Source organism: Pterocles gutturalis, unplaced genomic scaffold, assembly GCF_000699245.1.
Source record: "Pterocles gutturalis isolate BGI_N339 unplaced genomic scaffold, ASM69924v1 scaffold19338, whole genome shotgun sequence".
Lineage (NCBI taxonomy): Eukaryota > Metazoa > Chordata > Aves > Pterocliformes > Pteroclidae > Pterocles > Pterocles gutturalis.
In genome coordinates, this window is record NW_010118499.1 from 1 (window position 1) to 15,375 (window position 15,375).

Genomic DNA, 15,375 nt, shown 5'->3' on the forward strand with positions numbered 1-15,375 from the left:
ATCTGTCTATAGAGGGCCTCATCCACTTATTCTTGGTCAGGTGGCTTGTAGTGGGGGTCTGCTACAATGTCCCCTGTCCCTGGTCTCCCTTTGGTCTTGACCTGTAAGTAATCTGTTGGGTCCTCATCTAACCCCTGGTGGAGCTCCATGCCATGTCCCCTCTTCATCTCCCCTACCTGTCCTTCCTAAAGAGCTCTTATCCCTCCATTGCAACACTGCAGTCACAGGATCCATCCCAATGTCCCACACTCTTCAGGGAGTGTGAGAGGGGGGAGAATTGGTACCAAGTGCCTTTGCACGTTTGGCAGTTTATAAATGCATTTTGCTTGGGCCCTTGCAGTGTTCTGAGGCTCGTGTGGTGGGAAACGTTTGTGTGTGAGCCGTGAACTGCATTTGAAAAGAGAGCTTTTAATTACGCTTGTCACTTTGAAATCTTCTCATAGTGGCAGTCATTTTACAAAATATTTCCCATGCATGTTGGGATGGATCTATGATGCCAACAAGATTGTATCCCTGCAGGCGTGCACACATCTCCAGCTTCTCTTGTTTATTCCCCAAACTATGTGCATTCATGTATAAGCACTTAAGCTGGACTCCCAAAGAGGCTGGACCTCCTGTGTGCTGCTCTCCAGCTGCTCTCATGCCAGCCTGTGAATCTTTTCCAGGCTCTGGGCATCTATTGCTGGCTCATCTGTCAGCAGAGTGGCAAGAGTGGGATGGATTTAGCCTCCCTTCTGCCAGCAATATTAGTTTAAAGCCTTCTTCACCAGGTTGGCAAGCCTGCAACCAAAGATTCTCTTCCCCTTCTCAGACAGATGGATCCTGTCAGCCCCCAAGTAGACCAGGCTTCTTGAAGCAAGTCCCATGATTTAAGTAGCCAAATCCCTGGGTGTAGCACCATTCCTGCAACCATTTATGGATATGCAAAATTCTATCTGCCCTTTCATACCCTTTCCCTTCAGCTGGGAGGACTGACGAGAAAACCACCTGTGCTCCAGAGTCCCTTATTGCCTCTCTGAGGGCTTTGTAATCTTTCTTGATGTTTCTCAGGCTCCTTCTGGCCATGTTGCTGCTGCCCATGTGAAACAATAGTAGCGGATAGTACTTGATACGCTGCATGAGGTTTGGTAGCCTCTTGATCACATCTCTAATATAAGCCCCCGGCAAGTAGCACACCTCTCTAGAGAGAGGGTCAGGCCAGCAAATGGGTGCCTCCATACCTCTCAGAAGAGAGTTGCCTATTACTATCACCCGTTGGTTTTTCTTATTTGAGCTAGTCATTATATGAGGAGCAGATTGGCCTGCCTTGCTTGGCTCCACTGTCTCTTGTGATGCAACAGGTCCTTCCTCTTCAGTTTACAGAGCAGTGAAACAATTCTGCAAGGGCACTTCAGCCTTTGGAGGAACCCTCTTCCTCCTGTTGGTCCTTGCCATTGCCTTTGCAAGCTTCCATTCCTCTGCATTACTGGCTTCCACCCTGTCTGCATTAGTGGCCCGCCTTTCTTCTGGGTGTACAGGTAGAGCAGTTATTGGTTGTTTATCCATGGGTTGTGGGTCCACAGCAGACTGTGCCTGGAACCAGCTGTCCATCTCCTTCTCAGCTTCCCTGACACTACGCAGCCTTCTCGCTCCCTCCTGCAGCTCAGTCACCTGCCACAGGAGCTCCTCCACCTGCGCACACCTTGTGCAGGCAGGTCTGCCCCCTGGCGCAGGAGAAGGGTCCAGGCACCTCCTGCAGTCCAACGTCTGCACCTCAGCCTCTCCCTTCCGCAGCTCCACCTGGGCGGAGGCATCAGTCACTTCAGGAGCAGATGGTGCAGACCCCCCAGCCAGAGCTGCAGCCTTTGCTCTAAGGTGAGTACCTGCCATTCTGCCTGGAGGGTAGGGAGGACGTCCTTGCTTTGCCTGGTCCTCAGGTTTGCCCTCCTTTGAAGAGGTGCCCTTCCATGCCAACTGCCACACAAACCTCTGCATGCATGGTAGGCAGTGGCTGGCCACTGCCCTCTCTGATGCAGATTTTCCTTTCCCTTATGTTTGATAGCAGCTGCTTGTAGCATTATGTATAAGTAGCTGATTTAGGTTGAAGAGTGTGGGTTTGTGTTTATGTGGCATTACTTTTTCTCATTTGACTTTTTTGTTTGCATATGCTGTTTTAGGGAATAAACCCCTAGAAACTGTTTGACTGCTTGTGTAGACATGAAAACTCATCTGAATAATAATTTGAAAAGTTTGTGTTTGCTCTCATGAAGAAAAAGACATCTGTACCTCTCCACCAGTGCAGTTTTGGTGATGGCACAGACTATCGTGTAGACAGGATATGGGTATCTTTCCTCCGATCTGTAGAACTTTGCCATTATGTATGATTAGAAGGCTGCTGCAAAGCATTTCACTATGCTATGGCTTCTGCTTATAGAAGACTGGCTTAAAGATAATGAACATCAATTTTCATTGAAGTTGGTCTGTTAATTGGAAATGGGCTATATGCAGCCCAGACAGTGAATCTGCACAAGTTCCTATGTGGATAAGAGGCCATGAAGGTAGTTTGCTTGTTTCCACCCTATGGAAAGGGCCTTCTGATGTGAGAACTTTCTTCTTCCTATTAAGATTCAAGAGAAGGTAGGACGTTTTTACAGTGCCTAGCTAAAGAGAAAAAAGGTACCTTTAATAAACCCAGTTTCCCCTTTCTGTGTATGCCTCTCAGACTTTTTTGACACTGACTTTCCCCTATATTTAAGTTTCTATAGCCCAAGCGAAATATTAAGTTTTATTGTAGCAGATGAGAAAGCAGAACTAAGGAGCTGATTTAAATTAAAGTAAATTGAGCCAAGACAAAATGCTTTTGTTGGGTGTCTCAAGTTGAAGATTTGGATTGCACCTTATTTTATTAGTCAGCAGTCTACTTTGGGGATATTTCTAGACTTTCTTACCACTTTCCCTGATTTATTCCAGCTACGCAAAAAAAGAATCTCATCTTAATGGAGCCCAAATCAAACTTCGAGAGTTTGAAGCAGCCCTTACCTCTAAAGAAGCTGCACTGGCCACAGCCCTTGGTGATAAGAAAAGTCTGGAGGAAGAAGTTGGGGATTTAAAAGATCAAATTGTACAGGTGAGAAGAAATATTTAATCATCAAGCTACTGTCAGCAAATGAGGTGTTTTTAGTTATAATAATGTCCAAATTAAGAGCTGTTGTTGTGCTAAAATGGAACTTTGTAGTCAAAAAATGGGTGCAAACCTATCATCTAGTCACAACTAGAACAAACTGTGATTTGCTGTCACCATTGGAAGCAGTATTGAGTAGCTGTGTCTGGTACTCTTCAGTTATTAATAACATGAATGGTGGAATAGAATGCTTTTAAAATTGCTGACTCTGAAATTGAAAGGGATGGTACTCCTTGAAGGGAGCAGGCCAAGAGTCAACATAAACTTGACAAATTGTAGAACTGTTTTGGGGGATAGACTGACTTCACAAGTACTGATAACAAATAACTGACAAGTAACAGCTTGTGATTCCCTCTGCCCTCCTTTTGGTTCTGCCTGTGGTTCTCCATCTTCTGGGCATCTGATAGAACAAAGAGGGGAAAAACCTGTTGAAACACATGATTTGTGATCTTAAGCAACATAACCTCGGGAGGATGAATTGAGGAAGACCAGGAAACTGGCTTTCGCCATGTAGGAAAACTGAAGTTTTGTAAGGAAAATTGATAAGTAGCATTTTAATGCTAGTTACCAATGAGAAATATCTAGAACTCACTTGCGCAACGATAGTTGAAGGGGGGAAAAAGACGGTGGTGCAAATACTGGATTTGATTGCCAAGGTCAACCATAACATGTAGTTAGCAGTACTTCTAGTAGCTAAGGTCATTGTGTTATGTGAGTTAGGCTACATAGTCATTGTTGTGTTGATTCTTTTATTTCTTTTTCTTCAAGCTTGAAGTTTCTTTAGCTGCTGCCAAGGAACAGCTTACACATGAACTCTTAAGGAAGGTGGATCTTGAAAACCGCTGTCAGAGCCTCACTGAAGACTGGGAATTCCATAAAAATATTTATGAGGAGGTAAATGCTTTAGTGACAAGAATTGACGTTTTTAAAGGAAAGAAGACAACTGAAGTAATTTATGTTGGGAGGGACCTCAGGAAGTCACCTGGTCTGAACTCCTACTCAGAGCAGGGTTTACCTCTCCTCTAGCTGTAAGACTTCCAACATCTTTTTCTAGGAAAAACAATGTTAACTTTTGGAGCTCTTGTGATAAAATAGCTTCATGTATCATGTTGTTTCCTGTTAAATTCTGACCGTAGTATTGCAATATGCACATCTTTTCATAGTAATGAGACAGTAGGTTAATAATTTCTCACATAATCTCTTTATGAGAAATAAAGTGGAGAAGGACAAACAGGTACTATGGGCTTGTACTGTTTTTTAATTTCAGAACTTTCTAATAGGATGCTTTTGAAATAAGGAAACAGAAGTTGATGAATATTTGTTTCTTAGACCTTTTTCTTACCAGCCTCCATTTCAATTGTAGTATTTGAGGCTTTCCAGGAGGAATATTAGAGCAGTAACAAATGTACTGTCTTTTGTTTTGTGTGCACACTTCCTTGCTAGTTATGTTTTCAGCTTTGTTCATGTTGTTGAAATGCTTTTTTGCAGATACCACAGCCAGGCATACAAATAAATGGAGAAAATGCTGATTAGTGAAAGTCCATGTTTAATTTCACAGTACTTTCATTTTGTGCAAGGATAGAAGATACCTAAAGAAAGGGGGAATGCATTTCTAAAATCTGGTCATATTGAGGTGTAATTGTTGTAAATGCAGACAGCTCTCAGAAGGAAATGTGACCTTACATGCTGATGGTAACTTAGCTCTTATTTCAGTGACTGGCTATTGCAAAATAAAGTACTGTGGAGGTCAGACCAGGGAAATGGCCTCGTGTTTCTGCTGAAAGTTTCAATTTCAAACAAACTAGTTTAATGCTGATCTACAAGGCTAGCTAAATTCTGCATTGCTATCTACTCAGTGGATAGTCTTCTAAAACTTGTTTTGTCTCATTTACTGAATGCTGTTTTATTCTGTTTTTCTTAGCAAATCAAGGAAACAAGAAAGAAACTCGAAGCTTGCATAGTTGAGGTTGATTCTGGGTGTCAAACTGAATATGAACGTAAACTGACCCAAGCTCTTCGTGATCTAAGAGAACAGCATGACACACAAATGAACTTGTGCAAAAAAGAGCTTGAACAGGCTTACCTTGCCAAAGTGAGAACATCTTTTCATACAGTTGTCTGTTGTGCTTTGTTTTGTTTAGTGGAAAGTTACCCTAATTACTTGGATTTCAGATAATTTTATTGTGCAGCTCATTTTAAAATTACCATGCTTTTGAATGTGAATTTGCATTTTCAGGTCTAATTTTGGGAGCAGGTTTAAAACCCTGTAAGCACAATAATATAAGAGCAGGAAGCACTGTGTGAAGGTGAATGTGGGGGAAAGGTGATTAGTACTGACTAATGAATTCAAGGAAAGTTCGTGTGTTATGTATCAACTATAACATAGTCTTGATCAATAAAGTGTCCTGTATTTTGTTTAATACTCGTTTCATAATAGGGCTTGCTGAGAAGACAGCATCCCAAGTCCTCTGACCCTGTACAAAAGTTGTGGAAGTTTTACCACACCCAAAGATTTCTGCTTTTCACTGTTCTGGAGGTGAAGTGTACTCAAGCTGAAATCAGTAGAGGAAGGAAATTACGAAATGCATCTATGAGCAATTCTGTCAGGAGGGATCCTGATGTTTCAACCAAACCTGGTTTCTCTGGCTATACTTGCTGCAGTTAGAATTTTTAAAAATGAGGTGGGATGTTACAGTAGAAAAGTATATACAGCATAAAAGTTGATACAAACTGGATTTACTGGCATACTTTTCAGTCTTTACAGTCTTAACAGTGTGCAGTTGCTTATCTTCAGGGCTTCAATCTGACTTGGAAAAACTTATTGTAAATAAGATCTAGCCAAAAATATTTTACATTTTTTTTACTGTAAAAAGCCTTTCATAATTGAGGCTTTCTTGTTCCTTCTCTTCAGGTATACTGTTTCTGTATTTTTGGATTCTTATATTTCAAAAAGGTTTTTTAGACTCCATATCATCTGCAACTATGAGTTCAATAATAAGTCTGTGGTGCTGCTCAAGTGGATGTGGTAGTGTTCAGACCAGTTTAAAATTATTTGAGCTTGAAGCTGTGATAGAATGAAACAGTATGACACTGGTACTGTAATCTGAAGGTACATTACAAATTTGCTTATGTTGTCTGAAAGGTAACATAAGTTTGCTTGTTTGTAAAGAACTGGTAATTTCAGTTTAGCTTATATTTAAGCATACTCAAAACCAGTGCTACGGTAGTTAAATATATAAAGCTAAACATTGGCCAGCATGAAAATTGAACTTAGCAGTCCAACTTCAGTAATGTCTACAAGGGAAACTTAAGTTTTTAATCCTATAATAAAGTATGCAGAGGATTGTGATTTCAGGTAGGGCAATCCAGCATAGTAATTGAGCCACCATATTTAACTTCTTCAGAAAGAGATGTTTTGTTGTGTTAGAGCTGCAGAGAGGAACTTTGAGGCTTAATGTTATGTGTGGCTTCTAGTGGCTCATTTTTCTTTTAATAAAAGTGAACTTTGTCTTGATTTACTGCAGCTTGAGAATGCTAGACTGTCCTCTGAGATGAGCAATGCTAAAGCTAACTCAGCAAGAGAAGAACTGAATGAAAGTCTTGTACGAATTGATAATCTGTCTTCACATCTTGCTAGCCTTCAGAAAGAGGTAATAAGCTGTTTGTTACTCTTCAGTCTTGCTAATTACAGTTGTTTATTTTTATATTAAAGGACTTCCTTTCCCTTAACTTGTTTGTTGAGCATCATGACTTGAGTTTGTCTTCTGTTCTACTGTTCTGTACTTTTTCAAATTTCTTAATGTCTTCTTTTGACAGAGTTGAAATTTTTGTGTTGTATCCTGCTGCAGAGTACTTGAAAGATGGTACTGTTAACAGGCTTTTGCAGAAACTTTTGTGGATAGATGGGACAGTTTTAGACAAGAGCTATGTATTAAAAGTGCTTGACATTCTAAGCAGTTTATTTCTGTTCTGTAGTAATTGGACAGTCTATCAGAGGATTCCACAAAGCAACATCCAAAGTCAGAGCTCGAATATAGAGTCCATGTCTATTTGGTATCTCTTTTTATCATAGATGGAGTTTGCATCTGTAACGCTTAAAAAAAAAGTGATCTTACTAGGATTAAGTTGAAATATGGGACTGAGAAAATACATCAAATAACAGTACTTGAGCATTTGTAGAGCAGGGTCTTGAGCAGAAACCAATTGTACTTAATTAGATCACAGAGCACATAGATCACATCCAAAGAGGTATGACACAACCTATGACAAGCCATACCATATGTTCAGTACTAGCTAATTTGATGGGAATGTCATGTGCACTGCAATGGAAAATCTAGAGTGAAAATGAGACATGTTAGGAGTTAGTTCTGAAGTGGGTTTTTCTAACTTACTAATCAGTTGAAAATGCAACAAGACTTTTTTTAATATAAAATATTAGGAAATTTGGCTCTGATCTTTTCTACAATACATTTTGAATGGTATTCCTTCTGTACAGTAGACTCCTGCAGGACCTCAATTATGTTTGCAGGGAACATTATTTTGCAACTTTCCAAATGATTTGGCAGATACTAGAATGAGTCTTCCCAGTTTTCCTCTTAGACAAGTTAGTCTCTGAAAAAGATCAGGTGCTATAATGAATGTTTATTGAAGTTACACAAGAATTGGACTGAGAGTTTTGTCTGCTTCGATCTTATTTCTGCCTTTATATTACCATCATCTTTCATTTGGTAGTTCAGTCAACAGATGTTTGAGGTTTTTTTCTTTCTTAATTTACTTCTGTTCTGTTGCTTACTTGGGAGTCACAGCTAGGTTCAGAGAATTTCTGAATTTGCAGAAGTGTTGATTGTTAACTTCAGGGATGTCAAAATCAAGTTCTGCTAGTTTTACTGTAATTGTCCACCAAAAAACCCGTTTTGCTGCTGTCATTTTTTTTTGGTAGTGCTAGTGATGTCAGCCAGTAGGGTTTTGTTTTCCATTTGATAGCACTAACTAGCTTTGTTCTCTTGGAAGAAGACAACTCTTTTGTCACCTATGCTGGTCTGGTTTGAGTTACCAACACTGAGCTCTGTAGTAGTTTCCACTGGGATCTTCCATGTGACACACAGCTCCTTTCATTAAATTCCTTATGTGACTCTTGACACTGACAACCAGTTACACTGGTCACCTAAGTCAGTCTTTTAGACTGCCTGTTTTCATTGTTTCTGGACTATGATGCCATCATAAGTAGGGTGCTGACATGGCAAACTTGGTGACTTAACCAGAGAGGGTGATATGGGGCATTGGTTCCTGCTTCTGTCCTTCAACTGAAAAGAATCTCAAGAGACTATCAAACAGAAGAAAGCAGGCTCAGAGAAATGAAACTTTAAAGTTGTCATAATTTGGCCTTGCTTTGGCAAGCGTTCTATTCCGTATGTACAGTGAGCTCTACTGGCTTGATATGATTTTAAATGATGTGACAAATTAGCTTTCTTCATGGAACACCTACCACTGTACTTTCAGCAAGTCTTGAAGGCTTTCATAACAGGCAGTCAGGCTTTCACTGATGACAACCCTTATTCCTTTAGAGGAACTTCCTCCCAGAATTCAGAATTGGCAGCAGTAAACTATAGCTTTCAGATGTCTACTTCCTGCTTAAGAGCAGTTACTGCAGGATCTGTAGTACACTGAGCTGTACTTTCATTGTGTGTCCTGTGTAGCATGTTTTAAATGGTTTGACTCAAGCTCAATTTTTCTTGACTGAGTGAATTCAGGTGTAGTAATATATCTTCAGATCTCAGAAGAATGGAGCAGGTAGTTGTCTTTCAAAGTATGTTGTGTGTTTCGCTGGAACTTAAGGTTTTATGTTTGTAGTAGATGAGATGGGGAACAGGAAGGTGAATATGGCTGAGTTTGAATTCAGAAAGGAGGGGAGTGTGCTTAACCTAACATTCTGAATTCTGCATTGCCTGATTAGTAGACTGCATGAAGGTGTAGGTGATCTTTCCTTTGCACCACTCATGTTTTCAATGCTTTCTAGTGTAGAGCATGGCAAGATAGAGTGCAAGAGCTTGAGGACCGCTTGGCTGAGGAACGGGAAAACTCTCGCAAAATACTGTCTGAAAAAGAGAAGGAAATAGCAGAGATGAGAAATCAGATGCAGGAGCAGCTGAGTGACTACGAACAACTTCTGGATGTTAAACTGGCTCTTGATATCGAAATCAATGCATACCGGAAATTGCTGGAGGGTGAAGAGGAAAGGTATGAAAGAATGTAGCAATAAATGCCGGAATCTGTGTGTTTTGCTTACTTGTCTCACTGTCTGTTAAAAGGCAGTTCTTACTGGGAATGCATTTATTAATTGCATTACTACAGTTTCCATGGCACAGTTTGTTTTTGTCCCCTTCTCTCTGACCCACTTAATTCTAAGCCTCCATGAGACCAAGCTGCTTGAGTATCAGACCAATAATTCTCAAGGGAACAAATGCCATTCTTCTATTAAGATTTAGCACAGAGGACATAATGAATTGTCATTTATAGGTCTATTTGGTCCCATGGTTAACATTCGTTTTCAGAGTTAATTACAGGGTAGTTTAATTGTTAGTCAAATTTCTTCAGATATAGAATAATTTTAGTAAAGTAATAGCTGTTATGGTTGCACAGCTTATCAGCTAGCTGCATTTTTGACATTTGACCTCAAGAGTTCAGCAATACGGAGAATTTTCGCCTGAGAAGTCACAGCTGTGACTTTAATTTGATACTTCACTGTTTTCTGAATGACATCCTGCTGGTTCAGGCTGATTCTTAAGTGTGGGGATGAACCAGCAAAAGCTCTTGTGCCATTGAGTTTTTGCATAAATTTCCTGCAGTGGCTTAAGTCCCCCTAAGTTTTTTTCTTTACTTGTTCCATCTATCCAGGAATGTGTAGTCTTTAACAAATGCATAGAAGTGCCTTTATGATCTTAAAGTAGTAGTCCATCAGTATTATATGTTCCAAAAACATTAATCAGCTGTTTGACAACATTTTAGTCAATTCTTCAAAAAGTACCTAAGGCTTCACTTTTTCATGTAACATGCTTTGTTTACTATATTCCTGTATCTTTTTGCTATATCATTCTATGGGAAGAAGAGGAGAGAGGAAGAAAGTTCATAAATAAAGGTGGATAAAGTAAAATCTAAGTGCGATGTATGCCTATTTCTTCCTTTCTTAAATATAGGTTAAAATTTTCTCCAAGACAATCTTCCCGAGTGACAGTTTCACGGGCTTCATCGAGCCATAGTGTGCGTACAGCCAGAGGGAAGAGGAAGAGGGTTGATGTGGAAGAATCTGAAGCCAGCAGTAGTGTTACCATTTCCCACTCGGCTTCTGCTACTGGAAATGTCTCTATTGAGGAGATAGATGTTGATGGAAAATTCATCCGCTTGAAGAACACCTCTGAACAGGTTTGAAAATGCACAGGTATCATGACTTTACAATGAGCTGATTAGAGGTAGAAGACATCCTCAACACCCTGTCAGCCCTCAGGCTTCACCGAGCTGGAGCATGCTGTATAAGAGATGGCACTAAGAAACTAGTATGTCACAAAAGAAGCTTTCATATGGTATTCTGGGTTGATTATGACTTCTTCTTAATGTTTTTTAATGCTTTTCATAGCAATTGTTTTATTGCTAGGTTGCCCATCCACCAAAGTGTTATATCACTCTTCGGAGTTCTGCCTTGCAAGTGATCTGCCTGTAAAGCTTTAAAGATAACATTGTCACTGATAGGAAATAGTGCAAGCAGTAAGCTGCTTTAGAAGCCTTTTAAGAACCCTCTCAGCCTTAAGCCCCATAAGAAATATATACTGATGCAAAATAAATGTCTAAATGTAATTAATTGCCTATGTCCCTTGTACTTGCATATAGCTTCCCTAAATCATAGTGTTCCTTCCTCCTTGGTTGTATCCACAGTTTTTAGGAGCCCTCAGTTCCCATGCTAAAGTCATCTTTGTGCTGGCTACTTAGATTACTTCATTCTAGGAATAGGTTAGCATTTGTATGGGAGGGTTACACATATCTATTTATAAAAGGGTACTTCATTTGAGTGTAATCAAAACTTTTCCTTATCTTGCCCTCAGAGTGATGCCAACTGTTATTCAGTACATTTCTCCCCTGACCCTCTCTCCCCCTCCCCGATATTACTTTTAATTTCTTCTTAAGAAAAATAAGTCCTATAAGATGTACAATTCTGCAAGTCCATTGCAGGAGGGGTTGGAGAGTGGGGACTATGATTTCTTAAATCCTGTCTGGAAGAAGAGAGAATTGAGCATTGTCTCATTAGGACACCAGAATTACAAGACCTAATTTCTTGCAGCATTCATTTCAGAGAATGTTTAAGTAATTCCCACCTTCTGCTATGCTGTCTGTGCCTCAGCTGTATGTAGAAGTGTTAGCTGCATTCTTTGTTCTCAGTGACACATAGGCTTTGTCTAGTGTTATCAGATTCTTTACTAAAAGGCAGCTGATCTTGATGTTTTGTATGACAAAGATTGGTCTTGGTTCCAAGTGTCTCTAATCAGTGAAGAAATGGAGAGACTCCTCCAGATGGTAAGATGTATGTATCTTAATTACCTGCCTGAGGTGTCAGCTGAGAGTGCTGACTCTACTGGATGGAAGAAACCTTGACAACTGTCTTGGTCTAGACAGCTAAGTGTTTAGATGAATGAATTCAGAAAAATAAAAATGAGTCAGGACCTGTAATTTTTTTTCCTTTTTAAGTTTTTCAAACATATGGGATATCCCCCCTCCTACTTTGTGTACTACATGGATTTCTCCCCCTTTTTTTCTAATTTAACTACACATTCATTGTTCTGTGGAAGGATCATAAGTTCTGTTACCAGTAGCCATAGATGGTCCACTTTGCCGGGGTCTAGATTTGATGATGGTATTACCTGTCTGTTTTCAGACTCAAGTGGCAACTGTTTAATGTTTGGAAACGGTGGGAGAATTTAGAGATCTACTCTTGTTTTGAAATGGTCATTCTGTAATAATGACTTGGTTGGTTTTTTTTTTCTATTTTATTTGCTACTGTTTTTCAGGTAGTTTATAGGCAAAAATGATTGAAAGGAAGAAATCATACAGGTCTTGCAAGGAGTGTGTAGTAGGAGGTGTGTGTATGTAGAAACATATTTTAAGAAGACTGACAAATATTTTGTTTTCTAAGAAGCCTGGTTGTTCTGTGGTTCAGAAAAAATATATTTATAAGGGGATTTCAATATTTATGGATTTTTCTGGCCCGAGCGATAACAAAACTAATGTAAATTATAAAACTTAATAGAGCATCAGAACTGAAAACAGAATGCAGGATGTATTAAGATTTAACTTGAAATAAGAGATAAGACAAATTTAACTATGATTATTCTAATTGCATACTGAAGATCAAGTGATAAGAAACATTTTAACTGAAAATTTTATGTGCCTTATGGACTTATATGTAAAATACCTTACACATGTACCAGAAAATTAGCGCTGATGGGATTCTGTTTTTTCTCCTTTTTATTAGGCTCAACCTATGGGAGGTTGGGAGATGATCCGAAAAATAGGAGATACTTCCGCTACTTACAGATACACCTCAAGATATATACTAAAGGCAGGCCAGACTGCTACAGTAAGTTGGCAAGCTGCAGATGTTCAGTTGAAACGAGCTTTAGGCTGATTTGTATGTGTCAATAAGACACAAGGTTTTTAGTTTTGTCCTTTCTATGTACCTGTTCAGAAAATAATCACTTATATTTGTATTGGCCATTAGTTGTATCAGTTGCTGGGAAGAAGCTGGACAGAGCCATGTTTTTCAGAAGCTTACTTGCTATGTACCAATAATTTTGACCATAAACAGGTGCTTTTACGTATTCAAAAGTCTCTGCACTGAAAAATGTAGGGGTATTTTATTGTAAGAAACTTTGGAAGTAAGTAGGCAGAGACTTGTATTTTCTTAATTGGAGGAGATTGACTAGTGTTGCTTAAATGGAACACATTAACTCAGTAAATAACATGGAAATGTATAAGAGTAGCAAGTAATGGTCACATAGGACTTCTTTTAATAGATCTGGGCTGCAAATGCTGGAGTAACTGCTACCCCTCCTACTGACCTCATCTGGAAGAACCAGAATTCTTGGGGCACTGGTAAAGATGTGAAGGTTGTACTGAAAAATTCTCAGGGAGAGGTAAAGTACCTCAGATGTATTTAAACTTGTCTTTTTGTGGTGTCATCGCCTATAAAGATGCAGGTAGAACCATTGTTAGGACTTTACACATGAATGCACATGGTAAAGTTTTCTCCTTTTGCTTTTCAACCAAGCATTCTGTGCTGCTGTCTCTAACTGCAATTTAGGAATGCAATCCATCGAAGCATGTGAAGTTTTTTTCCCTATATTGAATATAAGTAGTAGAAGAATCACTTGTTCAGACACTGCCCTTATGCCAAGAATTGGGCAGTGCCCCAAGATATGCTTTGAAAATAAGAGGTTTTAGTAAGCTTAGAACAGTTTTCCTTAAAACAGTTCTTCTGGTAGATGGGAATGTTACAGGGAATCTTGATTTAAGCAATGAGGCATTAATTCTGGTAAGGTGGGAGTTAAAAGTTTCAGTAGGACAGTTACTATGACCTCTTACAATTGAAATACAGTATTTAAATATACTAAAACAAACTTTGGAAGAACTTTGAGTGTCTTGTTAGACTCTTTTTAATCACTGAGAAAATTAAAACTAAGACATTATGAATGCTGTTTATATAATTTTCATATACTGCTCTGCATAGACAAAATCAGTGCAAGCAGGTTTCCCTAGAGCTGAAACTCTCATCTCTCAAAAGCTAAGTAGGTTAGCACCAGATCATTAGAGGAGTCAAGTCTTAAAAATAAAACTTTGTTGCAGGAGGTTGCTCAGAGAAGCACTGTCTTTAAAACAACTGTATGTGAAAGGGAAGAGAGGGAATCTGAGGAAGAAGCACATGAAGCTGAGGAGGAAGAAGACCTTCCCCACCAGCAGGTATCTTGTTTTAGGTTAACAAGGTTACTGAGGTTGAAAAAATGGATATCTAAGTCATCAAGAAAGGCCACTCTGAAGGCAATAGAAAGGTGTGAACTTGCAGTGACAATATAAACTGTTTTGAAATAAGGGAAAATATTGAGCTATGACATGCTTGATTGTTCACATTGAGTTTTTTTCTACTTCACTGTTTTGATCAGTTCTTAAAAAAAAAAAAAGAAATAAGTTCCTGTAATGCAATATTCAAGTTGGCTGCTTTGCTACATTTCAGTTAGTGTATATCTTAAAGTGGCTTAGGAAGGATACTATAGAACAGTAATTAAGTGTGCATATGTAAACAGACAAAAAATTGAGAGAGTTGGCTGTGTGGGAAATGGTATTTTTTGGCAACCATGGGTTTTGGCCTATAATTGAAGCATAACTTTGTGGGATTTAATATAGAGTCAGGTTTGTATTGCAGTTATGCAAAAGTACTGAAGTGCATCCAGTTGCTCTTATGGTTTCTGGGATGGTGTAGTTGAGCTAAACTGTGCCTATATAAGTAAAGCTACTAAAATTTTATAGAGATTAGGCTTTTTTTAGATAAAATATCTCAAGGTATTTGTAAATGCTCCCTGCAGTATTCACCACCTGTCTGAACTCAATGATGCCTTTTTACTTGAGATTCAAATACCATAATTAAAGTTCCATTTTTCTTGTACCTGTTCTCTCTTACTTTTCATATGAAAGGTTATCCAGCATTACTTCACTTACAGTGGATAACGGGTTGTACAGCTGTGTTGCATGCTGATTCTTGCTTAGACCATGCTAGGCTATAATTTCTTATATCAAAAATGTACAGCATATTATTTTGAGTTGCTAAATATTTTACTGCAGAATTTTTTTTCAAGGATGACTCTTTTCTGTTCATAACAGGCAGCACCAAGGACATCTACCAGAAACTGTGAGATAATGTAAACTTCCAGTCAGCCAGGTTCCTCAAATCATGGTAATCTTTGCCTACAGAACAGAGCCTTCTCAGAAGCACAACATATTTTTGTATTTTCTGTAGGTGAATTTATAAGGTGCAAGTGTGATGGCCTTAATTTCCTTTGCCACTGGAAAGGAAGCATTGTAAAAGAAGTATCTGTAACTCTCTTGCAGGATGTGAATTGCTGACTCTGAACAATGTATTGTTTGAAAAACCATAGAATCAAAGAATGGTTTGGGTTGGA

General features: G+C 39.0%; 1 protein-coding gene across 1 annotated transcript; it reads left to right on the forward strand.

Moving 5' to 3' along the window:
* Positions 1–2,531: 2,531 nt before the first annotated feature.
* Positions 2,532–14,161, forward strand: LMNB1 (lamin B1; the record flags this gene model as incomplete). The annotated part of the gene is made up of 10 exons (XM_010076230.1): positions 2,532–2,578; positions 2,950–3,106; positions 3,929–4,054; positions 5,082–5,252; positions 6,685–6,810; positions 9,177–9,397; positions 10,354–10,579; positions 12,678–12,782; positions 13,219–13,338; positions 14,048–14,161. Coding segments are annotated over exons 1-10 (1,413 nt in total), but the record flags the coding sequence as incomplete, so codon positions are not given.
* Between the last annotated feature and the right edge of the window lie 1,214 nt (positions 14,162–15,375).